The following is a 27,145-nucleotide window of genomic DNA, read 5'->3' on the forward strand; positions in this document are numbered from 1 at the left end:
CACACATTGGACAAAAACTGACCAATCTAAAGTACTCGAACTATAGCGTTTCCAGTCAATATTTGGAAAGTTAAAGTCCCCCATAACAACTATCCTGTTGCTTTCGCTCCTATCCAGAATCATCTTTGCAATCCTTTCCTCTACATCTCTGGAACTTTTCGGAGGCCTATAGAAAACTCCCAACAGGGTGACCTCTCCTTTTCTGTTTCCAAACTCAGCCCATACTACCTCAGTAGACGGGTCCTCATCAAACGTCCTTTCTGCCACCGTATGTGGTAGTCTGTGTTAGGAGGATTACGGTACCTAGTAATGCCGGAATACCATTGGTGGAGAATGGTACTTGTTCCCATTGGATAAGCTTGCATGTTAGCTCCGCCCTGCAAGACGGGGTATAAGAACCCATGCCGCCCCAGCAGCTTTCTTCTGTACCTGCGCTGCTGGGGGAAACATCTAGCGTATTAAAGCCTTCAATTGTCTCCAATCTCGTTTCTGAGGTTATTGATCGTGCATCATCGTAATACTGTCCTTGACTAACAATGCCACACCTCCCCCTCTTTTACCACCTTCCCTGAGCTTACTGAAACATCTAAACCCCGGCACCTGGAACAACCATTCCTGTCCCTGCTCTTTCCATGTCTCCGAAATGGCCACAACATCGAAGTCCCAGGTACCAACTCATGCTGCAAGTTCACCCACCTTATTCCGGATGCTCCTGGCGTTGTAGTAGACAGACTTCAAACCACCTTCCTGCCTGCCGGTACACTCCTGCGACCTTGAAACCTTACTCATGACCTCACTACTCTCAACCTCCTGTACACTGGAGCTACAATTCAGGTTCCCATCCCCCTGATGAATTAGTTGAAACCCTCCCGAAGAGCATTAGCAAATTCCCCCCCCCCCCCCCCAGGATATTGGTACCCCTCTGGATCAGGTGTAGACGATCCCGTTTGTAGAGGTACCACCTACCCCAGAATGAGCCCCAATTATCCAGGTATCTGAATTCCTCCCTCCTGCACCATCCCTGTACAATTGTTCACCCATCCGACCGGATCAAAAATGAGACTTTAGAGACAATCTTTTGAATTTTCATGATTTCTTCATTTTATTGTGATACTGTGCAGTGAACAGGGAGCGTCTGCTTCAGTGAGCACCGCAGCATTTCTGAGTTTTGTTTCCAGGGCAGAGTCATTTCCAGTCTGGGATTTGGAGTCCGGATCAGGAGAATCATTGTTCACAGTGAACAGTGGTGAAGGGATCCCGATCTCCGGGAAGGAGAGTGAGAGAATTTTGGAAGAGATCAGCAACAGAGAGGTGAAAAGGAGAGAGTGAGGCAGGGCAGAGTGTGACAAGGCAGAGAAAGAGAGAGAGAGGGCAGTGGGCAGCAAGAGGAGAGAGAGGTCAGAGAGAGGTAGACAGTGAGGCAGAACAGAGTGCGAGAGAAGAGAGAGAGGTAGACAGACAGGGCAGAATGCGAGATGGCAGAGAGAGAATGAGGCAGCGAGAGGAGAGAGAGAACAGGAGAGAGGGGAGAGGAAAGAGAGAAGGAGGCGAGGGGAGGAACACAGCAAGAGGATAGAGGGAAGAGAGAGGTAGACAGTGAGTGCGAGAAGGCAGAGAGAGAGAGAGAGAGACGAGTGAGAGGGGAGAGGGAGGGGATGAGGGAAGGGGGTGAGGGAAAGGGAAGAGGGAGGGGATGACGGAAAGGGGAGAGGGAGGGGGTGAGGGAAAGGGAAGAGGGAGGGGGGTCAGAGAAAGAGGAGGAGGGAAGGAAAGGGAAGAGTGAAAGGTGAGAGAGAAAGGAGAGAGAGGGCAGAGAGGGGCAGGCACAGAAGGGGAGAGGGAGGGGAAGATTGAGAGAGGGGTCAGAGAGAGAGGGGCAGACAGTGAGAGGGAGGAGAGGGTAGAGAGAGAGGGGGAGATGGAGAGGGGAGAGACGTGTGAGAGAGAGAGAGGAGACGGAGAGGGGAGAAGGGACAGAGAGAGGGAGAGATGGACATGGAAGAAAGAGCAGAGAGAGAGGTCAGAGAGGGAGATAGGGAGAGAGGAGAGCAGAGTGTGAGGGGGTTGAGAGAGAGGAACAGATGGAGATGGCAGAGAGAGAGGTCAGAGAGAGAGGAGTCAGAGCGAGGGGAGAGACATGCAGAAGAATGATTGAGAAGGGGGAGAGAGGGGGTGGCAGAGAAAGTGGGAGAGACGGGAAGGGGAGAGAGACAGGGAGAGGGAGGGAGTATAGAAAAAAGAGAGAGACATTGAGACAAGGAGTTTTACGAGAAAAGGGGATGAAAATGGTGTATAGAGAGAGGAAGAGCGAGACAAACACATGGGTTGAGGGAGAAGGGGAGAGAGGAGGAGGCAGAGAGGGGGTGAGAGATGGGGAGAGTGGTGGGTGAGAGAGATGGTGAGTGAGTGGGTAGGGAGGGTGGGAGGGAAAGAGAGAGATGTCAGAGCAAGAGAGAGTGTGTGAGAAGTGTAGTGAGAGAGGGGAAAGTGGGAGGCGCAGGATAGAGAGAATGTGTATCGGCCAAGCAGGTAGGGGAGAGATGGATGGAGGGTGTGCAGCGAGCGACAGGGAGAGGCAGCATCCGTGAGGGGGAATCGGGACGGAGAGAAGAGGGGAGTGGGGTAGGTGAGGGGGGGGTGGGGCGGAGTGACAGGTCCTGACTCTTGAAGTCACCCATGACGATCAACCGCACCCTCAGAGGACCGCCTGGTACCAGGCGACCATGATGAGACTTGCCACGAGGGCGAGAGGCACACCCTCCTGACGCTCGGATCCTCCAAAAGCTCCCAGCCTCGAACATGGGATCACTTTCTCCTCCGGGATCTCCGGAATCTTCACCTTGGTCACTCGGTGACCCTGTGGGGAAGAGACAGGGAGAGTGAGAGGGAAATAGACAGAGGGAGGGAGACAGAGAGAGGGAGACGGAGGGAGGGAGACAGAAAGACAGAGGGAGGGAGACAGAGGAAGGGAGACAGAGAGACAGAGGGAGGGAGACCGAGGGAGGCAGTAGCCACCTGAGTTGGCCAACTCCCAATTTAAAATGGCGAACGGCAAAGGCTGAAGGGAAATTCAGCCAACACAGGAAGAAACCAGCAGGTGCAGGTTTACTGTGTATTTAACTCTGCAAAGCCCAGACAGCATCGATACCAGCGACAATCAGCATAATAATGTAGCAGCCATCTACATACTAATGAGCAATCCCCGGGAACAGTAGCAACATTTGGGACACACAAAACTAAGCCAGACTCCCCGGCGCCAGCAGGAGCCAACACAAAAGAGGTTAACGAAAACCTCAAGAACGCCCATCGATCAGGGAACCGCTCCAGTATTGGTGAAATTGAACCAAGTGATTGGAACGAAGTCCAATCACGTAGAACCAGGTACAGGGTCCACCCCGAAAGGCGGGAAGCCCCTGGGGACTATAAAGTTAAGCCCCCAAGTTCAACTCGCTCTCATCTTCCTGCCCGGGTCACCCAGCAACGCAAACCAACCTTGACCGTGACCGGTGCAGTGACCGCTGAAAGAAGTAAGTCTCAAGTCAACGCTCGCTACGAGATAGGCGCTCCTAGCTACCAATCCATACCAACTTCGAATCCCGCAGACTCCAAACCCGAACGAAAGGCCATTTGTTCCCCTGACCTGGTGGGCCAGTCCGAAGTTAAGTATAGGCCTGTTAGTTGTAGAAGTAGCTTAGACGTAGAATTTGTGCATGAGTAGCGATTACTGTGTATAATAAATGTGCTTTGATTTGAATCTTACTAATCGGTGTATTGAGTTATTGATCATTACTTGGACTTGAACCTCGTGGCGGTATCATAAAGATACCTGGCGACTCGAGAGCAAAGGTAATAAAACAGAGCAATTGAACCAACCGGAAAGTTAGCAACATTGTTTGGCGACTCCGCTGGGACCCGAACTAGAAGTGGCATAACCACTCTGGCAGAACCCAGAATTTGAATTAGAGATCCAATTGGGAACAGAAAACCACAAGCGTTCAAGCAGTTCTGATCAATCCTCATAATTCGGAAGTGTGTGTGTGTGTATGCATGCGTAACTAACAGGGCGATAAGGTAAAACTGATAGATTTTTTGTTGCGACAAAACTGTCGGGAGTTTGTATTTCGGAAAGTAGCGAAAGCCGTACCCGTATTTACAGCACCGCCTTAATACCCCTGTCCCAAATTTGAAGAGCAGTATTCGGATAGGAAAGATGGCAATGCAGGAAATGCAACGCCTCATGAACCCCAAGGAATTTGCGGTCGCAGCGACCAGCAGCAGTAGAGTGGGACAATGTCCCATTTGGGAAGAGGAGATCAGGAAATATCTCAAAGGGAAGGGATGCCCCCTTTGGAGTGAATTCTGTGACAACGAGGAATCAGGCCCCGGGAGTATAGGACATACTTGGTGGGAGACCCTGAGCGAGATCCACAAGAAGAGCTTAGGGAAAGCTCACAAGCCGATGGCAATCGTGTCCTGCTTGGCACAATTGCGAGGCACAGAGGAGGTCGTTAGGACGCTCCGGAAAGAGGTAGAAGGCATACATCGAATGAGTAAGGTCGATGAAAGCGAGGTAGAAAGAGAGAACGTAGAGTTAAGGAGGAAGTTGGCAGCAAAAGACGGAGAGGTGGAGGATGCCAAGAGAGCACACCAGTCTTGTCTGGCGCACTTAAGCAGCTTCCAGTCCCAGTATGAAAAGGCCTATCAGGACACGCAACGTGCAGTCCTGGTACGTGAAGAAACCGAGAAGCAGGTAGAAGCATTGCAGAGGCAGTGTAGTGACCTAAAGGCAGCGTTAAGAGCACTCCATGCTGCCACCACGGAGCAAAGACAAAGCTCACTAGACCACGCAAAGTGCCGGAAGCAGATTGCAGAGCTGCAATTGCTGCTTTCAGTCCAAAAAGGATTCCAGGAAACCTTTGGAGCAAAATTAGGTAAGGAAGACGGCCCTGATTGGGAAGAATTAAATGAAACAGCGCAGAGATATGTTCAGGGAACATGTGCGCAGGGAAAGCCACAGAAGAGGAAAGCGCCCCAACCCCCCACAGAGCAGATAGTTCAGGCTCCAATGAACCCAGTAACCACCCACCGCACAGCCATATCGGACGATGCGGAATTTCTATACACCACCCCCTTAACAGTGACCCAATTACGGGACGCGTGCAAGATAATCACACCGTTCCTCCCCACCTCAGACCCCCACCATTTCTTTGCCAGAGTAAAGCAGCAGGCGACTATGTACGGCCTGGAAGAGCGAGAGCATGTAAAGCTCACAGTTTTAAGTTTAGACCCTTCAGTCGTACCAGCCCTTCCCGACCTACAGAATGTAGGAGGAGGCACCTTTGCAGAAAATCACAGCCCCTGTACCCATTCAAATCGGCAACATCACCACCAAGCACCCTGTGGTTTTAGTTGACCATCCCCACACAGCAGAACACATTCTGGGAATAGACTTTATGAATTCCCACAACCTCTCCTTTGATCCAGTCAACCAGTGTGTCTGGAAAATGACAAAATCAGCAAGAGCCCCCGCAACGCTCAACATAGGAGAATACGCGAACAAAATTAGCGCAGTAGGCGAATTTTGGTTTAACCCGACCAGGGCAGTTCTGCAAAAGAACAGGACAGCATTCGCGACCCACAAACACGACTGTGGACGGATGACTGGCTCCGTACAAATAACAGGACCTGACCCTAAACCCCAAAAACAATATGGATTTCCCCAAGAGGCAGAGGGAGAAATCGCAAAAGTAATCAAAAGCTTATTAGAACAGGGCGTACTTAGATCAGTAGCCTCCATTAATAATGCCCCAATTTGGTCAGTGAGAAAGCCCGATGGATCATGGCAACTGACCATCGATTACCGGGAACTCAACAAAATCACCCCCGCAGCAGCCCCCACAGTAACCACAAGTCCCGAGACCATGCCCAAGCAGGGACTCAATTACCGTTTCTTTACGGTTTTGGATGTCAGTAATGGATTCTGGTCCATTCCATTGGCAAAGGCGTGCCAGTACAAATTTGCCTTCACCTTTAAAAATCAGCAGTACACGTGGACATGCCTGCCACAAGGCTTCCACAACTCCCCCTCCATTTTCCACCGACAGCTGGCAAATGGTTTAGCCAAATTCTCTCGCCCCGAATGTCTCGTCCAGTACGTAGACGACCTACTACTGCAGACAGACACCAAGGAAGAGCACATTGAGCTTCTGTCCGAACTCCTGGAACTCTTACACTCAATTGGTTGTAAAGTTAACCCAAAAAAGGCCCAGATTTTGGAATACAAGGTGATATATTTGGGAACAATTATCATGCACGGTAAACGCGAGATTGAGCATAAAAGGATTGACTCGATTGCTAAATTGCCCCTTCCCCAGAACGTTTCAGCCCTCCGGTCGTTTTTAGGACTGGTTGGCTACTGCCGAAACCACATTGACGGTTTCGCCAGCAAGGCAGCGCCCCTCTCAGACCACCTAAAGAAAGGAGCCCCCTGGGCATGGCTTCCGCAGCATACGGATGCTGTGGACTCTTTAAAACAGGTACTCATAGCAACCCCCGCACTACAAGTTCCAGACCCGCTTTCCCCTTACGCTATAGAGGTAGCAACCACAGACCGCACCCTTTCGGCCGTGCTCCTCCAGGAACGGCACAACCAGTTAAGGGCCGTAGCTTACGCCTCCAGAATTTTAGATGCTGTGGAGCAGGGATTTTCAGCCTGTGAGAGGCACCTGCTCCAGTATTTTGGGAAGTTCAGTATTTTTCGTACATTACTGGACTGAACCCCATCACAATCCTCACAGAACACACCCCCACCCAACCTTTACTGGACGGACGACTCAAGGACGGTACAGTCAGTCAAATAAGAGCAGCCAGATGGACCCTTCTCTTGCAGGGACGGGACATCACTGTGAAACGGACAAAGACCCACACCTTTATAGCCGACAACCTACAGTACCCCGGAACCCCCCATGAATGTGAAATTATCTCTCCACACCACAACACAGGCCCCTTTATTGCGAACCCCCCCCCCCCCCCCCCCCCCCCCCCACAAAGATAGGTAGTTCAACCCAGAGCCCCCAGCACACAGACACGTGTGCGCCCATAAAGATATATGTGGATTGATCTTCCACGATATTGGAAGGGAAGCGCATAACAGGATGCGGTATTTATATCGAGGACGCGCAGGGACGCACCCTAGAAGAAATAGCAATAACACTTAGGCACGCAGGCAGCAGAACTTGTGGCCATCGCATACATAGTGCAACACCCAAATTCCTTCCCCAGCCCAGCAGACATATACTCGGACAGCCTCTATGTCTGCAACAGCCTTACGGAATTCCTACCCCTGTGGAAAGCAAGAGGATTTGTTTCCGCAGATGGAAAACCCCTCCCCTCAGCCCCATTACTCCGTCACAGTTTGAGAGAGCACAGAACAGGACTTTTGGGATAGTCAAAGTTCGAAGTCACCATCGTTCCTCCCCCCCCTGGAAATGTAAAAGCCGACGCACTGGCTAAAGCAGGTTCCAGACACGGATATTTTTGGACACCCCCCGAAAGCGCACCAGTGAATGCAGTTCAGGTCTCGCAGACTAAGATCGAGGATTTAGTGCAGGCCCAGAAGCAGGACAGCAATCTCAGGGAGATTTTAAAAGGAAACTATCCAGCACCCTATGAGAGGTTCGGTTGAAGGTCCTGTGCAGTGAGTAGGTCTTGTTCAAACTTGTGCATGAAGATGTTGGCGTATTGGGGAGCGAATTTGGTCCCCATGGCTGTTCCGTGTGTCTGGATGAAGAACTTGTTGTCGAAGGCTAAGACGTTGTGATCCAGAATGAAGCGGATGAGTTGCAGAATTGCGCCTGGAGATTGGCAGTTGTCGGTGTTGAGTACTGAGGCTGTTGCAGCAATGCCATTGTCATGGGGGATGCTGGTATAGAGTGCCGAGACGTCCATTGTGACGAGGAATGTTCCTAGTTCAACTGGTCCATGGGTGCTGAGTTTCTGTAGGAAGTCCGTCGTGTCGCGACAGAAGCTGGGCGTACCTTGTACGATGGGTTTCAAGATGCCCTCGATGTAGCCAGAGAGGTTCTCACACAGGGTCCCATTGCCTGAAACGATAGGACGGCCTGGTGTGTTGGCCTTGTGTATTTTCGGTAGGCAGTAGAGATCTCCAATGCGGGGAGTATGTGGGATGAGAGCACGTAGGGTGCTCTGAAGATCTGGATCCAAGGTCTTGATCAGTCTGTTAAGTTGGCGTATGTGTTCCTTGGTCGGATCTGCGGGTAACTGTCTGTAGTGTTCTTGGTTGTTCAGTTGTCGGTATACTTCTTTGCAGTAGTCCGTTCTGTTCAGTATGACAGTGGCCCCTCCTTTGTCTGCTGGTTTGATGACGATGCTGCGGTTGGTCTTGAGAGCACGGATGGCATTGCCTTGTGCTTGGGTGACGTTCGGGGCTGTCTTGTGAATGCGACTGATGAATCTGGCATTGACGCGACTCCTGACGGCTTGAGCATACATGTCGAGTCTAGGGCAGCGGCCTTCCGGAGGGGTCCAATTCGACTCTTTCCTCTTCGGTTGCCGCACCGCAGATCTCTCGGTCTGCTGTTCTGGTTCATTGATAGTCTGCTTGGGTTCGCTGTTGGCCTCTTGGGGTCTGTGGAAGAATTCCCGGAGCCTCATTCGCCTGATGAATTCCTCCGTGTCTGCCGCAAGACTGATGGGGTCCATTTTGGTGGTGGTGCAGAAATTGAGCCCTCTGCTGAGGACTTCGATTTCGTCTGGTTGAAGGGTGTAGTCTGATTGTTTTCTACTGTGGTACCGGGGGTGGCTTGGTTGCTGCTGTTGGTGACGCCGAGTTTCTCAAGTTTACTGTTCTTAGTATGCATATAGGTGGCATAGTATTGTTGTCTCATCTGTTTGGCGTATTAAGGATAGTTAGAGGTTCCCATTTTTTGTTTTGTAATGCATGTCCCTTAGAATTGTCAGTTAAAATTTTTTTGCACAGTTAAGGTCAGTGTAGAGGCCATGAACGAAGTGTTCACCGGGTCAGGGAATGGAAAGCAATGCAGTTATGTGATCCTTCACGCTTCGCGTTAGGATCACAAGGATGGGGTGTAGCCACCTAAATTGGCCAACTCCCAATTTAAAATGGCGAACGGCAAAGGCTGAAGGGAAATTCAGCCAACACAGGAAGAAACCAGCAGGTGCAGGTTTACTGTGTATTTAACTCTGCAAAGCCCAGACAGCATCGATACCAGCGACCATCAGCATAATAATGTAGCAGCCATCTACATACTAATGAGCAATCCCCAGGAACAATTGCAACATTTGGGACACACAAAACTAAGCCAGACTCCCCTGCGCCAGCAGGAGCCAACACAAAAGAGGTTAACGAAAACCTCAAGAACGCCCATCAATCAGGGAACCTCTCCAGTATTGGAGAAATCGAACCAAGCGATTGAAACAAAGTCCAATCACCTAGAACCAGGTACAGGGTCCGCCCCGAAAGGCGGGAAGCCCCTGGGGACTATAAAGTTAAGCCCCCAAGTTCAACTCGCTCTCTTCCTGCCCGGGTCACCCAGCAACGCGAACCAACCTTGACCGTTACCGGTGCAGTGACCGCCGAAAGAAGTAAGTCTCAAGTCAACGCTCGCTACGAGATAGGCGCTCCTAGCTACCAGTCCGTACCAACATCGAATCCCGCAGACTCAGAACCCGAACAAAAGGCCATTTGTTCCCCTGACCTGGTGGGCCAGTCCGAAGTTAAGTATAGGCCTGTTAGTTGTAGAAGTAGCTTAGACGTAGAATTTGTGCATGAGTAGCGATTACTGTGTATAATAAATGTGCTTTGATTTGAATCTTACTAATCGGTGAGAAAGGGAGACAGAGAGACAGAGGGAGGGAGACAGAGACAGAGGGAGGGAGACAGAGGGAGGGAGGGAGACAGAAACAGAGGGAGGGAGACAGAGGGAAGGAGACAGAGAAACAGAGGGAATGAGACAGAGGGCAGGAGACAGAGGGATAGATATTGAGAGAGAGACAGACAGAATCAGAGAGAGACAGACCGACAGACAGAAAGTGAGACAGTGGAGAGAGGGATAGTCAGACAAAGAGTGGCAGAGGGAGAGTGAGAGGCAGAAAAGAGAGAGACAGAGTGATACAGTGGAGAGAGTGACAGAGAGACACAGAGGGAGAGAGAGAGGGGGAGAGACACGGAAAAATTGACAGAGAGAGAGAGACAGAAAGACAGAGAGAGACACAGAGAAAGAGAGAGCGAGAGGAAGGGAGCCAGAGGGGGAGGGAGAGGGAGAAACAGAGAAATAGACAGGCAGAAGAGAGAGAGAGAGGCAGGAGAGAGAGACAGACAGAGAGTGGAGAGGCAGAGGGACAGAAAAATTGACAGAGAGGGAGATAGAGACACACAGTCAGAGAGAGAGAGGGAGTGAGCCAGAGAGGGAGAGAGACAGTGTGGTGAATGTAAACAACTAAGTATGAACTGTCTGTGTAGTGCTGTGACCTATGACCTGGAAATGATAATACGGTCTACTTCCAGGTACTGTACTGGAACCCTGGTGGGTTCCGCCTCTGGCCCCGCCCTCACCGGGGTATATATAGACCGGCCACACTCATTTGTACAACAGACACTGGCAGGCGAGTTCCTGCATAATAAAGCCTAGTATTCACTCGTTCTCATGGTCTCACAGTGAATTGATGGTATAACAATTTATTATCCAGTGACAGCACCATGGAAGCCGCTCTAAAGCCAGATTAGCTCGAACTCGACGCGCGAGCGACAGAGGCCAAGGAGATCTTCTCCCACTGGCTTCGCTGTTTTGAGGCCTGCCTCAACACCTCTACAACGCCTCCCTCTGAAACCCTCAAGCTGCGACTCCTCCACGCTTGGGTGAGCCATCGAATCTCCGTGATGATAGAGAAAGCTGCCACGTACGAGGCGGCGGTCGCAATCCTCAAGGCGCATTTCGTGAAGCCCGTAAACGAGGTGTTCACCCGACACCTCCTCATTACTCGCCGTCAACGCGCCGGGGAATCACTGGATGAGTACCTGACCCTATTTGCAAGGAACTGCAGCTATCGGGCTGTGACGGCAGAGGAGCACATGAACCTACAGATCCGGGACACCTACGTGGCTGGGGTCCGATCGAACTACATCAGGCAGCGCCTGCTGGAAAACGGGACCACTGACCTGCGGGACACGGTAAAACTAGCCACCTTGTTGGAGGTGGCCTACCAGAGCCTCAGTGCGTTCCCCGCTGACCCGGCGAACCCCTCGTGGACACCATCGTCGCGGCCCCCATCGGACCCGATTACATCACAGGCCTGTGCCGTGCGGCTGCCCGTCCAGACCGGGGAACCGCAGTGCTACTTCTGCGGCCAGGGTCAACACCCCCGGCAGCGTTGCCCAGCCCGCACAGCAACGTGCAGCGACTGTGGCAAAAAGGGACACTTCGCCAGAATCTGTCTGGGCCGACCTAAAGCCCAGAAGTCGAAAACTCACCAGGCCCAGCCCATGGACTCAGGCCCGCAGACCCCGCAATGTGGCTGTGTGCCAGCCGGGAACGCCCACTTTAGATGCGTCATCAGCCTTGTGCGACTTGTGGGGGCTGCCATCTTGGCCGCCGGCTCCAACACCGACCGACACGTGTGTGGTAGTCGGTATTAGAGGTATTACGGTACCCTGTAATGCTGTAAGACCATTGGTGTAGGAGGTACTGTTTTCATTGGTTAAGCCTGCCTGTTGGTTCCGCCGAGTAAGGCGGAGTACAAGAGCCCGTGTCGCCCCAGCAGCTGCTTTCTGTACCTGCGCTGCTGGGGGAAATATCTAGTGTAATAAAGCCTTCAATTGTCTCCAATCTCGCTTCTGGAGTTATTGATCGAGCGAGCATCAATTTATTACACTAGATTTTAAAGAATGGAGCTCCAAATCAAGCCGGAGTATCTGCAACTCAGCCCCCACACGGCAAACTCAACGGCAACCTTCAAGCACTGTCTGGCTTTTTTCAATGGATATCTGAGGACGGCCACAATTACACCCACGGAAGACCAGAAAATGCAAGTTCTGTACTCGAGGGTGAGCCCAGAGATCTACATTCTCATCGAGGACGCGGACGATTTCGAGGCCGCAATGAATCTGCTGAAAGGACACTATATTCGCCCTGTAAATCAGGTCTACGCCCGACATCTAGCGACGAGGTGACAAATCCCTGGAGAATCGCTGGAGGAGTTCTACCGTGCGCTCCTGGTGTTGGGGAGGAACTGTAACTGCCCGCCAGTTTCGGCCAACGACCACACAGAACTTTTGATCCGGGACGCATTTGTTGCAGGTATGCTGTCCTCCCAAATCCGCCAGCAATTGCTGGAGAAAGAGACACTAGGCCTCAAGGGGGCACGGGCCCTTGCTAGCTCCCTGGATGTGGCCCCCGACTGCGCAGCAGCCCCTTGGGCAGCGTGGAATTCCCCCCCCCCCCCGCAACCGGCTCCGATGCATCCCCCATCCCCCCACAAGATTGTGCTTTGAGACTGCCAGGCATCCCCGGGGGACCCTGCTGCGATTTCTGCGGGCAAGCCAAGCACCCCCGACAGCGCTGTCCGGCCCGCTCATCCCTCTGCAAAGGATGTGGCAAAAAGGTCCACTTTGTGGCGGTATGCCAGGCCCGGGCGGTCGCTGCGGTCTCCGGAGGCGAATCAGGACCGCCACCACAACCCTCTCCACGGGCCACGTGTGGCCAGCGGGCGCCGTCATCTTCCTCCTTCAGGGCCACGTGTGGCCTCCGGGCACCGCCATCTTGTCTCTTGGACACCACGTGTGATGGATGGGCGCCGCCATCTTGTGCACCCCCAGCCATGTGCGACCAGTGGGCGCCGCCATCTTGGCTGGACTCTCAGGACCCCGACTCGGATGACCACACACCGCCCGAGGAGAACATCCAACTTCTGCCACGACTAGCCTCGGTGACCCTGGACCAGTCTCAGCCCCGAACACTCTCGACTGCTATGACGACCATACTCATCAATGGGCATGAAACATCCTGTCTGATCAACTCTGGGAGCACGGAGAGCTTCATACACCCCAACACGGTAAGGCGCTGTTCTCTCCCCGTTCACCCAGTTAACCAAAAAATCTCCCTGGCCCCCGGGTCTCATTCAGTGGAGATCAAGGGGTTCTGCATAGCGAACCTCACGGTCCAGGGAAGGGAGTTTCAAAATTACCGGCTCTACGTCCTGCCCCACCTCTGCGCTGCCACACTCCTAGGGTTAGATTTTCAATGCTACCTCCAAAGCTTAACCTTTAAATTCGGCGGCCCTGTACCCGCCCCCACTGTCTGCAGCCTCGCGACCCTCAAGGTCGATCCGCCTTCCCTGTTTGCGAACCTCACCCCGGATTGCAACCCCAGGAGCAGACGGTACAGTGCCCAGGACCGGATCTTTATTAGGTCGGAGGTCCAGCAATTACTGAGGGAAGGTGTCATTGAGGCTAGCAACAGCCCCTGGAGAGCTCAAGTAGTGGTTGTAAAGACCGGGGAGAAGCATAGGCTGGTCATCAATTATAGCTAGGCCATCTGGGGCTGTTTAGCACAGGGCTAAATTGATGGCTTTGAAAGCAGACCAAGGCAGGCCAGCAGCACGGTTCAAATCCCATACCAGCCTCCCCGAACAGGCGACGGAATGTGGCGACTAGGGGCTTTTCACAGTAACTTCATTCGAAGCCTACTTGTGACAATAAGCGATTTTCAACAGATATACGCAGCTTGACGCGTACCCTCTCCCCCGCATATCTGATCTGGTCAACAGGATCGCACAATACAAGGTCTTTTCCACGGTGGATCTAAAGTCCGCCTACCACCAGCTCCCCATCCGCCCTAGCGACCGCAAATACACTGCTTTCGAAGCAGATGGGCAGCTCTACCACTTCCTAAGGGTTCCCTTCGGTATCACTAATGGAGTCTCGGTTTTCCAACGAGAGATGGACCGAATGGTCAACCGGTACGGTTTGCGGGCCACGTTTCCGTACTTCGATAATGTCATCATCTGCGGCCACGACCAACAGGACCACGACACCAACCTCCGAAAATTCCTCCATACTGCAAAAATCCTTAATGTCACATATAACGAGGATAAATGCGTGTTCAGCACTGACCGTCTAGCCATCCTCGGCTACGTAATGCATGATGGAGTTATAGGCCCAGGCCCTGAACGCATGCGCCCCCTCCCTCACTGCTCCAAGGCCCTGAAATGCTGCCTGGGATTTTTCTCTTATTATGCCCAGTGGGTCCCCAACTATGCGGACAAGGCCCGCTCGCTAATCCAAGCCACGGTTTTTCCCCTGTCGACAGAGGCCCGCCAGGCCTTCAGCCGCATTAAAGCGGACATTGCAAAGGCCACGATGCATGCCATCGACGAGTCCCTCCCCTTCCAAGTCGAGAGCGACGCGTCCGACGTAGCTATGGCGGCCACCCTCAACCAAGCGGGCAGACCTGTGGCCTTCTTCTCACGCACCCTCCACGCTTCAGAAATCCGCCATTCCTCAGTTGAAAAGGAGGCCCAGGCCATAGTAGAAGCTGTGCGGCATTGGAGGCATTACCTGGCCGGCAGGAGATTCACTCTCCGCACTGACCAACGGTCGGTGGCCTTCATGTTCGATAATGCACAGCGGGGCAAGATAAAGAACGACAAGATCTTACAGTGGAGGATCGAACTCTCCACCTACAACTATGAGATCTTATATTGTCCCGGGAAGCTAAACGAGCCTCCAGATGCCCTATCTCGCGGCACATGTGCCAACGCACAAGTGGACGGCCTCCGAGCGCTCCACGAGGACCTCTGCCGCCCGGGGGTCACCCGATTCTTCCATTTCATTAAAACCCGCAACCTGCTCTACTCCATCGAGGAGGTCAGGCCAGCCACCAGGAACTGCCAAATCTGCGTGGAGTGCAAGCCGCACTTCTACAGGCCAGAGAAAGCACACCTTTTAAAGGCTTCCCGTCCCTTTGAACGCCTCAGTATGGACTTCAAAGGGCCCCTCCCCTCCACCGACCGCAACACATACTTCCTGAACGTGATTGACGAGTACTCCCGGTTCCCATTCGCCATTCCCTGCCCCCCGACATGACCGCAGCCACCGTCATAAAAGCCCTCCACAGTAGCTTTGCACTGTTCGGTTTCCCCGCCTACATACACAGCGATAGGGGGGTCCTCCTTTATGAGTGACGAACTGCTCAGCAAGGGCATTGCCTCGAGCAGGACGACCAGTTACAACCCCGGGGAAACGGACAGGTAGAGAGGGAGAACGGAACGGTCTGAAAGACTGTCCTACTGGCCCTATGGTCCAGGAATCGCCCAGTCTCCCGCTGGCAGGAGGTCCTCCCGGATGCCCTCCACTCCATCCGGTCACTGCTGTGTACCACGACCATTCAAACACCTCACGAACGTCTCCTTGTCTTCCCTAGAAGTCCTCCTCCGGGACCTCACTCCCGACCTGGCTGGCAGCTCCTGGACCCATCCTGCGCCGCAAACACGTGCGGGCGCACAAGTCGGACCCATTGGTCGAGAGGGTCCATCTGCTCCACACTAACCCTCAGTACGCCTACGTGGCGTACCCCGACGGCCGACAGGATACGGTCTCCCTACGGGACCTGGCGCCCGCTGGATCCCCACACACACCCCCACCACCAATCCCACCCTCCCTCCCACCGACGCACCCCACAGCCGCCCCCTTCCCAGGTGGATCGGTCCTCTCACCGGTCCCGTCTAGGGGTGATGAAGCTGCCGAAGAAGCCAAAGCCACGCTCCCGGAGCCACAGATGCCCGAGCCGGCGCCTGCATTACCACCGAAGCTACGACGATCGCAGAGGATGACCAGGGCCCCTGATCTGAAATGTAAATAAATTTTGTAAATAGTTGCGATGTAACGAGGCAAAACCACTGTACTGATGTTTACGGGTACCTCCATGACCTTAACCTCTACCACTGTGTAATGCGAGGCCACCACCCCCACCGGACTCTTTTTTTAACAGGGGGTGAATGTGCTAGTCGGTATTAGAGGTATTATGGTACCCTGTAATGTTGTCAGACCATTGGTGTAGGAGGTACTATTTTCATTGGTTAAGCCTGCCTGCTGGTTCCGCCCAGTAAGGCAGAGTATAAGAGCCCGTGTCGCCCCAGCAGCTGCCTTCTGTACTGCGCTGCTGGGGTATACATCTAGTGGAATAAAGCCTTCAATTGTCTCCAATCTCGCTTCTGGAGTTATTGATCGAGCATCAACGTGCGACCCATGGGAGCCACCATCTTGGCCGCCGGCTCCGGCACCGGCCGACATGTGCGACCGATGGGGGCCGCCATCTTCGACCCAGCCCGACACGTGCGACTCATGGGGGTCGCCATTTTGTGATACCGCCGACCACACAGGCTACCCACAGCTTGGTGCAGTCACCCTCGACCAGTCACAGTCAAAGCACCTGAGAAATTCCATGATGGTCGTCCGGGTCAATGGGCTCGAGACCCGCTGTCTTTTCGACTGCGGGAGCACGGAGAGCTTTGTTCACCCTGACACGGTAAGACGCTGCTCTCTTCACATCTACCCCGCATCCCAAACAATCTCCCTTGCCTCCGGATCCCATTCGGTTCAGATCTGGGGGTACTGTATCGCTAACCTCGTGATGCAGGACGGCGAGTACGCTAGTTTTAAGCTGTACATCCTCCCTCACCTCTGCGCCCAATGCAGTCACCGAAGCCTGACCCTACAGTTTGGTGGACCCTTACCCACCCTCACGGTATGCAGCCTCGCAATCCTCAAGGTCCCCCCCCCTTCCCTCTTTGCGAACTTCACTCCCAATTGTAAGCCCGTCGCCGTCAGGAGCAGGCGGTACAGTTCCCAAGACATGATTTTTATCAAGTCGGAGGTCCAGCGACTGTTGAGGGAAGGGATCATCGAGGCGAGCAACAGCCCCTGGAGTGCACAAGTGGTGGTCGTCCGGACCGGGGAAAAGAATCGGGTGGTTGTGGACTACAGCCAGACCATTAACTGGTTCACGCAACTGGATGCGTACCCCCTCCCCCACATATCGGAGATGGTCAACCAGATCGCACAGTACCGGGTGTTCTCAACGGTCGACCTGAAGTCGGCCTACCACCAGCTCCCGATTCACCCGGGAGAGCGCCACGACACTGCCTTCGAAGCAGCCGACCAACTCTTCCACTTCCTCAGGGTCCCTTTCGGCGTCACTAACGGGGTCTTGGTTTTTCAGAGAACGATGGACCGAATAGTGGACCAGTACGGGTTGCGGGCTACATACCCGTACTTGGACAATGTTACCATCTGCGGCCACGATCAGCAGGACCATGATGCCAACCTTCAGAGGTTCCTCCAGGCCGTCCAATCCCTCAATCTCACATATAACAAAGAGGAGTGCGTTTTCCGCACTACCCGACTAGCCATCCTCGGTTACGTTGTGGAGAACGGAGTCCTAGGGCCCGACCCCGACCGCATGCGCCCTCTCACGGAACTTCCCCCTCCCCATAGCCTCAACGCCCTCAAACGATGCCTGGGGCTGTTCTCCTACTATGCCCCGTGGGTGCCCAACTATGCGGAAAAGCCCGCCCACCACATTTCCCCTGACGGCTGAGGCCCGCTCGGCCTTCAGCCGCATCAAGGCCGACACCTCTAAGGCCGCAATGAACGCGGTGGACGAGTCCGTTCCCTTCCAGGTAGAGAGCGATGCGTCAGGCGTCGCCCTGGCCGCCACACTCAACCAGGGGGGCAGGCCAGTAGCGTTCTTCTCTAGAACCCTCCACGCTTCCGAAATCCGAACCCTCCACGCTTCCGAAATCCGACACTCCTCGGTCGAGAAGGAAGCACAAGCCATAGTGGAAGCCGTGCGGCACTGGAGGCACTACCTAGCCAGTAGGAGGTTCACCCTCGTCACCGACCAGCGGTCGGTTGCCTTTATGTTTGACAACGCGCAACGGGGCAAGATTAAGAATGACAAAATCTTGAGGTGGAGGATCGAACTCTCCACCTACAATTACGATATCAAGTATCGTCCTGGGAAGCTCAATGAGCCCCCAGATTCCCTGTCCCGCGGCACATGCGCCAGCGCGCAAGATAGCCGACTTCGGGCTACCCACGATGACCTCTGTCACCTGGGGGTCACCCGGCTTACCCACTTTACTAAGGCCCGCAACTTGCCCTAATCCACTGAGGAGGTCAAGGCCATGGACTGCCAAGTCTGCGTGGAGTGCACTTCTACCGGCCAGACAAGGCCCACCTGGTAAAGGCCTCCCGACCCTTTGAGAGCCTCATTATTGACTTCAAAGGGCCCCTCCCCTCCATCAACCGTAATATATACTTCCTATCCGTCATTGATGAGTACTCCCGCTTCCCCCTTGCTGTCCCCTGCCCCGACATGACCTCGGCCATGATTATAAAGGCACTGCACAGCATCTTCACACTGATCGGTTTCCCTGCGTACGTCCACAGCGACCGGGGCACATCGTTCATGAGCTGCGTCAGTAGCTGCTCAGTAAGGGCATCGCCTCGAGCAGGACTACAAGCTATAACCTGCAGGGAAACGGGCAGGTGGAGAGGGAGAACGCGACAGTATGGAAGGCCATCTTTCTGACCCTCCAGTCTAGAAGTCTCCCGATCCCCCGCTGGCAGGAGGTCCTCCCCGACGCCCTCCACTCCAGTAGATCTCTCCTCTGCATAGCCAGGAATGAGACCCCTCACGACCGTTTGTTTGTCTTCCCTAGGAAGTCCATCTCCGGAGTCTCGCTTCCATCTTGGCTGACAACTCCGGGGCCTATCCTTCTCCGGAAGCATGCGAGGAGCCATAAGACCAACCCCCTGGTCGAGAGGGTCCTGCTGCTGCACGCCAACCCCCAGTACGCCTATGTCGCGCACCAGGACAGACGGCAAGATACGGTCTGCCTACGGGACCTGGCACCAGCTGGTTCCCCTGCCAACGCGCCCCCTCCCCCGCTGCCTATCGCCACCCCCAGCGCCCCTTATGCCCCCCTGGGTCTCCTGTATTTCCCCGCACCTGCACTGCTGCCACCCACCACCCCCCTGCCTACCCCCACACCCCAACCGTCTCCGACTCGCCGGACTGAGGCTCAAACTCCAGACACAACGCCCCCGGAGTCACCATCTACAACAACCGTGCCCGCCGCGTCACTAGAGCTGAGGAGGTCTAAAAGAATGATCCGGCCTCCAGACAGACTGAACATTTGATGACCCCCCATGTCATCCCCGCTGGACTTGATTTTTTTAACAGGGGGTGAATGTGGTGAATGTATTCACCTAAGTATGAACTGTCTGTATAGTGCTGTGACCTATGACCTGGAAATGATAATAGGGTCTACTTCCAGGTACTGTACTGGAACCCCGGTGGGCTCCGCCTCTGGCTCCGCCCTCACCGGGGGATATATAGACCGGCCACCTGTGGGTGGCACTCGTTTGTACAACAGATACTGGCAGGCGAGTTCCTGGATAATAAAGCCTAGTATTCACTCGTTCTCACAATGAATTGATGGTATAACAGACAGAGAAATAGACAGAGAGATAGAAAGTGCGAGACAGAGAGGCAGAATCAGACAGAGAGGGAGAGAGAGAGGAGAGACAGACAGAGAGTGAGACATGCAGAGAGAGAGAGAGAAATCAAAAGACAGAGAGAGAGAGAAGAGAGCAAGAGAGATAGGGAGATAGAGGGGGAGAGATACGGAGAGGGAGAGAGAGAGAGACAGTGATGCAGAGAGAGAGGGAGAGAAACAGATAGATAGAGGGAGAGAGGCAGGGGAGAGAGAGAGATAGAGAGAGACACACAGAGAGTCACATCCCACCTTCCCCATTTTAAACCCGTTACCCTCCTAATTCTGCGCCACCGCCCCCCCCCCCGGTGACCCCTCAAACCTCCTTAAAGAAATCAATAAATGGCTTCTGCCTCCGAGTGAACCGGCCCCCTCAGGAGGAACTTGACCTTCTCCAGCCTCAGGACTTTCACCAGTTCGCTCTCCCACGCCCCCACTTTCAGCGGCTCCGAGTCCCTCTGTCCAAGTCAAATCCGTCTCCGGGCTATCAGGGAGGCAAAGGCCAGAACATCGGCCTGTCTCAGCCACTGGACTCCTGGATCCTCCGACACACCAAATATCACTAGACCTGGACACAGCACAACCCCCACACCCAGAACCTCGGGTGCGTTCGCAAACCCCTGCCAGAACCCCCTCAATCTCGGACATCCCAGAACATGTGGACATGATTAGCGGTTCCCCCCCCGTGCCCACATCTATCCTCTACCCCCCTCAAAGAACCTACTCATCCTTGTTACCGTTATATGTGCCCTATGGACTACCTTAAACTGAATGAGGCTTAACCTCGCACACGACGAGAACGCGTTCACCCTCCATAAGGCGTCTACCCATGTCTTGGCCCCCACATCCCCTCCCAGCTCCTCCTCCCATTTATGTTTAATATCCCCCACCAGGGCTCCCTCCCAATCCATCAACTCCTTATAGATATCTGACACCTTCCCCTCCCCTATTTCGTCCCTCGACAGCACCTGCAACCCCAGGGGCGGCAGCCCAGGAAAGGACGGCACCTCTTTGTGGTACTTGCCACTAGCTGTATTATATGTATTACGGTAAGTCACATATACTAGAGGTACAAGGGTAAATCCCTGCCTGCTGGCTCCGCCCAGCAGGCGGTGTATAAATGTGTGTGCTCGTCGGTGCTGCAGCCATTCTGGTTCCAGCTACAGGAGGCACAACATCTTTGCTCAATAAAGCCTCGATTATTCCACTACTCTCAGCTTTGTGGTAATTGATAGTGCAACGCTACGCCCGCTTTTGACCAGTGGCTAGCCTGCTTCGAAAGCTACCTCCGAACATCCGCTGAGGAACCCTCGGACACGCAGAAGCTCCAAGTCCTTTATTCACGGGTGAGCCCTGACATTTTTCCTCTCATCCGGGACGCGCCCATTTACTCCGAAGCAATGGAGCTCCCGAAGGGACATTACGTTCGGCCAGGCAACCAACTGTATGCCAGGCACCGCCTGTCCAAGAAACAGCAACTCCCTGATGAGTCCCTAGACGATTTCTGGCGTGCCCTGCACATCCTGGGGAGGAACTGTGATGCCAGGCAGTTTCGGCAGTCCAGCACACACAGCTTTTAATCCGAGACGCCTTCATTACGGGCATGAGGTCTGCGTATATCCGCCAGCGCCTATTGGAGGGGGGTACGCTTGATCTTGCAGGAACCAGGCAGCTCGCGAACTCATTATCAATGGCCTCCCATAACGTCCAGTCGTAGGACCCCGACCGCACGGCACCCTCATGGGCATCGTGGGCCCCACCAGCTACCGACTCCAGCTCACCGCAAGCCTGCGCCGCGCAGCAGCCAGCCAACCCCGGGGGGCCCAAATGCTATTTTTGCAGGCAGAACAAATACCCCTAGCAGCGCTGCCCGGCGCGGAGCGCAACCTGCAACGGATGCGGAAAGCAGGGACACTTTGTTTCTGTGTGCCAGGCCCGGCCGGTCGCCACTCCTTCTAGGCACAGTGTTCCTACACCCACCACGTGTGACCCATGGGCGCCACCATTTTCCTCCTCGCAAGCCACGTGCGGCCTGTGGGCGCCGCCACCTTCTTCCCCGCAGGCCACGTGCGGCCCATGGGTGCCGCCATCTTTAATGCCACCCACCATGGGCGCCGCCATCTTCGCCGCCATTTTGGACGGCGCCTCAGGACCCCTGCTCGTCTGGAAGCTCGTCTGGCCGTTCATCACCTGCCGCTACATCCACCACTGCTGACTAGCCCGGGGCCTCCCAGCATCTGCCGGAGATCACCTCGATCACCCTGGACCAGTCCCGGCCCCGCAACCTCGCGGCCGCAACGACAACGGTGAAAATCGATGGGCACAAGACGTCCTGCCTTTTTGACTCCGGGAGCACGGAGAGCTTCATCCACCCCACGACGGTAAGGCGCTGCTCCCTCGCGGTACACCCCGTTTCCCAGAAAATCACCCTGGCCTCCGGGTCCCATTCCGTGGAAATCCGGGGGTACTGCATCGCGACCCTCACTGTCCAAGGCGAGAGTTTAGCAACTTCCAGCTCTACGTCCTCCCCCACCTCTGCGCTGCCCCGTTACTCGGCCTGGACTTCCAATGCCACCTCCAAAGCTTAATATTAAAATTTGGCGGACTGCGGGCCACCTTCCCGTACCTAGATAACGTCACCATCTACGGCCACGATCAGCAGGACCACGACACTAACCTAAAATTTCTCCAGACCGCCAAGCTCCTTAATCTCACGTACAATATGGAGAAATGCGTGTTCCGCACCAACCGCTTAGCCATCCTTGGCTAAGTCGTGGAAAATGGAGTTCTAGGGCCTGACCCCGACCGCATGCGCCCTCTCATGGAACTCCCCCTCCCCCACTGCCCCAAGGCCCTGAAACGATGCCTGGGGGTTTTCTCCTACTATGCCCAGTGGGTCCCTAGCTATGCGGACAAGGCCCGTCCACTCATTCAGTCCACAGTTTTTCCCCTGACGGCTGAGGCCCGCCAGGCCTTCAACCGCATCAAGGCAGACATCGGCAAGGCCACGGTGCACGCGGTCGACGAGTCCCTCTCCTTCCAGGTCGAGAGCGATGCATCGGACGTAGCTCTGGCCGCCACCCTCAACCAGGCGGGCAGGCCCGTGGCCTTCTTTTCCCGCACCCTCCATGCCTCCGAAATTCGGCACTCCTCTGTCAAAAAGGAGGCCCAAGCCATTGTGGAAGCTGTGCGGCATTGGAGGCGTTACCTGGCCGGCAGGAGATTCACTCTCCTCACTGACCAACGCTCGGTTGCCTCCATGTTCAATAATACACAGCGGGGTAAGATCAAAAACGATAAGATCTTGAGGTGGAGGATCGAACTCTCCACCTATAATTACGAGATTTTGTATCGCCCCGAGAAGCTCAACGAGCCCCCTGACGCCCTACCCCGCGGTACATGTGCCAGCGCACAAGTGGACCGACTCCGGGCTCTCCGCTATGACCTCTGCCACCCGGGGTCACCCGGTTCTTCCATTTCATCAAGGCCTGCAACCTGCCCTACTCCATTGAGGAGTCACCAGAGACTGCCAGGTCTGCGCAGAGTGCAAACCGCACTTCTACCGGCCAGATCGAGCGCACCTGGTGAAGGCCTCCCGCCCCTTTGAGCGCCTCAGCATGGACTTCAAAGGGCCCCTCCCCTCCACCGACAGCAACACGTACTTTCTGAAAGTGGTCGATGAGTACTCCAGGTTCCCTTTCGTTATCCCATGCCCCGATATGACTTCTGCCACGGTCATTAAAGCCCTCCACAGTATCTTCACTCTGTTCGGTTTCCCCACCTACGTCCACAGCGATCGGGGATCCTCCTTTTATGAGTGATGAACTGCGTCAGTTCCTGCTCAGCAAGGGCATTGCCTCGAGCAGGACGACCAGCTACAACCCCCGGGGAAACGGGCAGGTGGAGAGGGAGGTCTGGAAGGCCGTCCCGCTGGCTCTGCGGTCTAAACATCTTCCGGTCTCCCGCTGGCAGGAGGTCCTCCCCAACACGCTCCACTCCATCCGATCGCTCCTCTGCACCGCAACTAACGAAAGCCCCCATTAACGTCTCTTTGCCTTCTTCAGGAAGTCCACCTCCGGGGTCTCGCTCCCAACATGGCTGACAGTTCCTGGACCCGTCCTCCTTCGGAAGCATGTGCGGATCTATAAGTCGGACCCTTTGGTCGAAAGGGTCCACCTCCTACACGCGAAGCCGCAGTACACCTACGTGGCACACCCCGATGGGCGCCAGGACACAGTCTCCCTCCGGGACCTGGCACCCGCTGGATCCCCACCCACGGCCCTTGACCCGACACCCCCACCCCCCTCCTCTTCGGTGGCCTCATTCACCCCTGCGCCACTCCCCCTCCCCCCAGCGAACCTCACTGCAGCCCCTGCCCCAGGAGTATCCATCCTCCCACTGGATCCACTCAGGGGTGACGAAGCGAGGACAACACGCTCCCGAAGTCACAGGTGACCAAGTCGGCGCCCACATCACCACCAGGACTGAGGCGATCGCAGAGGAGGATCAAGGCCCCCGACAGACTGAACTTTTCCACCAACCCCGCCGGACTCTTTTTTTAACAGGGGGTGAATGTGGTCGTCACCACTAGCAGTATTATATGTATTACGGTAAGACACATATACTAGAGGTACATGGGTAAATCCCTGCCTGCTGGCTCCGCCCAGTAGGCGGAGTATAAATGTGTGTGCTCGCCGGTGCTGCAACCATTCTGGTTCCAGCTACAGGAGGCAACTTTGCTCAATAAAGCCTCGATTATTCCACTACTCTCGTCTTTGTGGTAATTGATAGTGCATCACTCTCTCCTCACAAAATCCCGGACCTGCAGGTACCTAAAGCCATTCCCCCCCTGGGCAACTCTTCCTCCAAGTCCTCCAGCTCCGCTAATTTGCCTCCTAAGAATAGATCGCCAAATCGCTCAATCTCTGCCTACCGCCAGCCCCGAAACCTCACATCCAGTCGCTGTGGCGCAAACCTATGGTTATTGCAGATCGGTGCCCACACCGAGGCACCCTCCAACCCAAATTCTGCCCCCTCTGCCCCACACCCTGAGGGTCGACACCACCACTGGGCTCACGTAGTGTCTAGCCGGTGCAAACAGTAGCGGCGCCGACAACAAAGCCCTTAAACCCGTTCCCCTACATGATTCTGCCTCCATCCGCCCCCACGCCGACCCCTCCCCACAACCCATTTCCTAACCATAGCGATGCTCGTTGCCCAGCAGCAATTCATCATATTCGGCAGCGCCAGCACCCTCCGCCCACCCCGCTCCAAGAAAGCCATCCTAACCTTCGGGGTCTTCCCCACCCACACAAATCCAGAGATCAGTGCATTGACTTCTTAGAAAATGACTTGGAGACAAAGATTGGGAGGTTCTGAAACATGAACAGAAACCTCGGCAGCAATGTCATTTTTACAGACTGAACGCGCCCGGCCAGCATTGCACATCCCACCTCTTAAACTCCCCCTTCATCTGCTCTACCAGCCGAACCAGGTTCAACTTGTGCACCTGCACCCAATCCAGAGTCACCTGGATGCCCAAGTATCTAAAACTCGCCCCCACCACCCTGAACGGCAGCTTCCTTAACCACTTTTCCTGTCCTCTAGCCTCAATCGGGAACACCTCGCTTTTCCCCATTTTCAACTTGTATCCCAAGAGCCGGCCAAACCCCCCCAGGATCACCATATGCCCCCGATACTACCCAATCGGTCCGAAATATACAGCAACAGGTCGTCGCATACAATGAGACCCTGAGCTCAATGCACCCCCCCCCAATCCCACTTCAGTCCCGCGACACCCTAAGTGCCATTGCCAGCGGCTCTATCGCCAAGGCGAAAAGCAACAGGGAGCGCAGGCACCAATGCCTCACCCAAAGATGCAGCCCGAAGTACCCTGAACTCACTCGGTTCGTCCGCACGTTCGCGGCCAGCGCCTTTTATCTCAGTTGGACCCAGTCTTTAAACACCTGTCCAAACCCAACCGCCTCCCCCACCCCGGCAGACTCTTCACGTTCGCCGTCAACTGCCTCCCCTTCACAAACCATGTTTGTTCCTCGCCTATCACCCCCGGGACGCAGTCCTCCATTTACGAGGCCAACACCTTCGCCAACAGCTTTAATAATGATATTGGATGGTACGACCCACTCTGTTCCGGATCCTTACCCTTTAATATCAGGGTGATGGAGACCTGTGACAATGTAGGGGGGAGTGGCCCCAGGTCTGCCATAAAGGTTTTATTAAACTCAAGTGGGAACCCATCCAGCCCTGGGACCTTTCCTGCCTGCATCACCCCCACACTCTCTATCACCTCCATCAGGCCCTGAACTATCCCCTCCTCCACTTTGGGAAACTCCAACCCATCCAGGAACCACCACATCCCCTCCTCCCCAGTCTGGCCTCCAACTCGTAGAGCCTCTTATAAAAGGCCTCAATCACCCCTTCCGGGTCCATCACCACCTTGCCCCTCTCGTCCTTCACCCTACCAATCTCCCTCGCCGCCTCTTGCTTCCTCAACTGGTGGGCCAAGATCCTGCTCACCTTCTCGTACTCATACCCCTCTGGCCTTCTGCAGCTGGCCCACCACCTTCCCTGTAAAAACTACCCCAAAACTCCAAAATGGAGCCTCTGCCTCTCCTTCAACAACCCTGCGGTCATGCACCTCCGAATACCTCCTGTCTACCCACAAAATCTCCTCCACTAGCCTTGCCCTCTCTGCCAACTCCGCCTTCTTTCTGTGCGCCCGAATTGCTATAAACTCCCCCTTAACCACCGCCTGGGTCCACACGCAAATCCGCCTAGTGCGGTGCATGGTCTCTCAATCGCCGAATACTCCGAGTTGGCCATCCCCACCAGCAACGTCTTATTCAGCACGAAAAAGTCAATCTGGGAGTACACCCTGTGCACGTGGGAGAAGTATGAAAACTTCTTTGCCCTCGGCCTCCCAAACCTCCACGGGTCGACCCTCCCTAGTGCTCCATGAACCAATTCAGTTCCTTCGCCACTGCCGACACCCTCAACAACTTGGGACTCAACCGGTCCTAGCTCAGTCTATGACCGTGTTAAAATCAGCCTGCCCACGTTCCACATGACCAACCTGGTCAGGGGGGGGCTCCCCATCCCTTCCTCTGCCGATCAGCCATATCCCTTTTTGGCCGGTCCGCATCACGTGACCCACAAGGCCTACCCTCGGATGTCCACCATCATCGATCTCTTCCAAACTGCCACACCAACCACACCCATGTCAGCAACCCTCCCACCTCCCACCAAACAACTAAACAACTCCCCCCCCCCCCACTCCTCCTGACAAAACCCCCACTTCACTCCTGTTAAATAGCCCGCCCAGCTAGCATGGTGGGCCCCGCCCAAGGCCTTCAACCATCCTTCCTCCCTCCAATTCCTCTCCCCCTGCAACCAGCCCAACCATCTATCCCTCCAGAGTAACAAAAGACACACTCACCACCGTTGCACCCCCGTCAAAATCTGCCCCCGAAAAACCCAACACCAAACACTTTAAAGAACACCCAAAAAAATTCCTCCAAAGTTCAATGTC

At 54.7% G+C, this 27,145-nt stretch overlaps 1 protein-coding gene across 1 annotated transcript in view; it reads right to left on the minus strand.

Annotated features, from left to right (window-relative positions):
• Positions 1-1,076: 1,076 nt before the first annotated feature.
• The window catches only part of LOC140392923 (putative DBH-like monooxygenase protein 2), a 289,303-nt gene continuing 263,234 nt past the window's right edge, over positions 1,077-27,145 (minus strand). The window contains exon 13 of the mRNA XM_072478705.1: positions 1,077-2,857. Within this exon, the coding sequence (XP_072334806.1) occupies positions 2,696-2,857 (162 nt within the window). The 3' untranslated portion in view covers positions 1,077-2,695. The remainder of the gene's footprint in view (positions 2,858-27,145) is intronic.

This window comes from Scyliorhinus torazame, chromosome 16 (genome assembly GCF_047496885.1).
Source record: "Scyliorhinus torazame isolate Kashiwa2021f chromosome 16, sScyTor2.1, whole genome shotgun sequence".
NCBI classification, from domain to species: domain Eukaryota; kingdom Metazoa; phylum Chordata; class Chondrichthyes; order Carcharhiniformes; family Scyliorhinidae; genus Scyliorhinus; species Scyliorhinus torazame.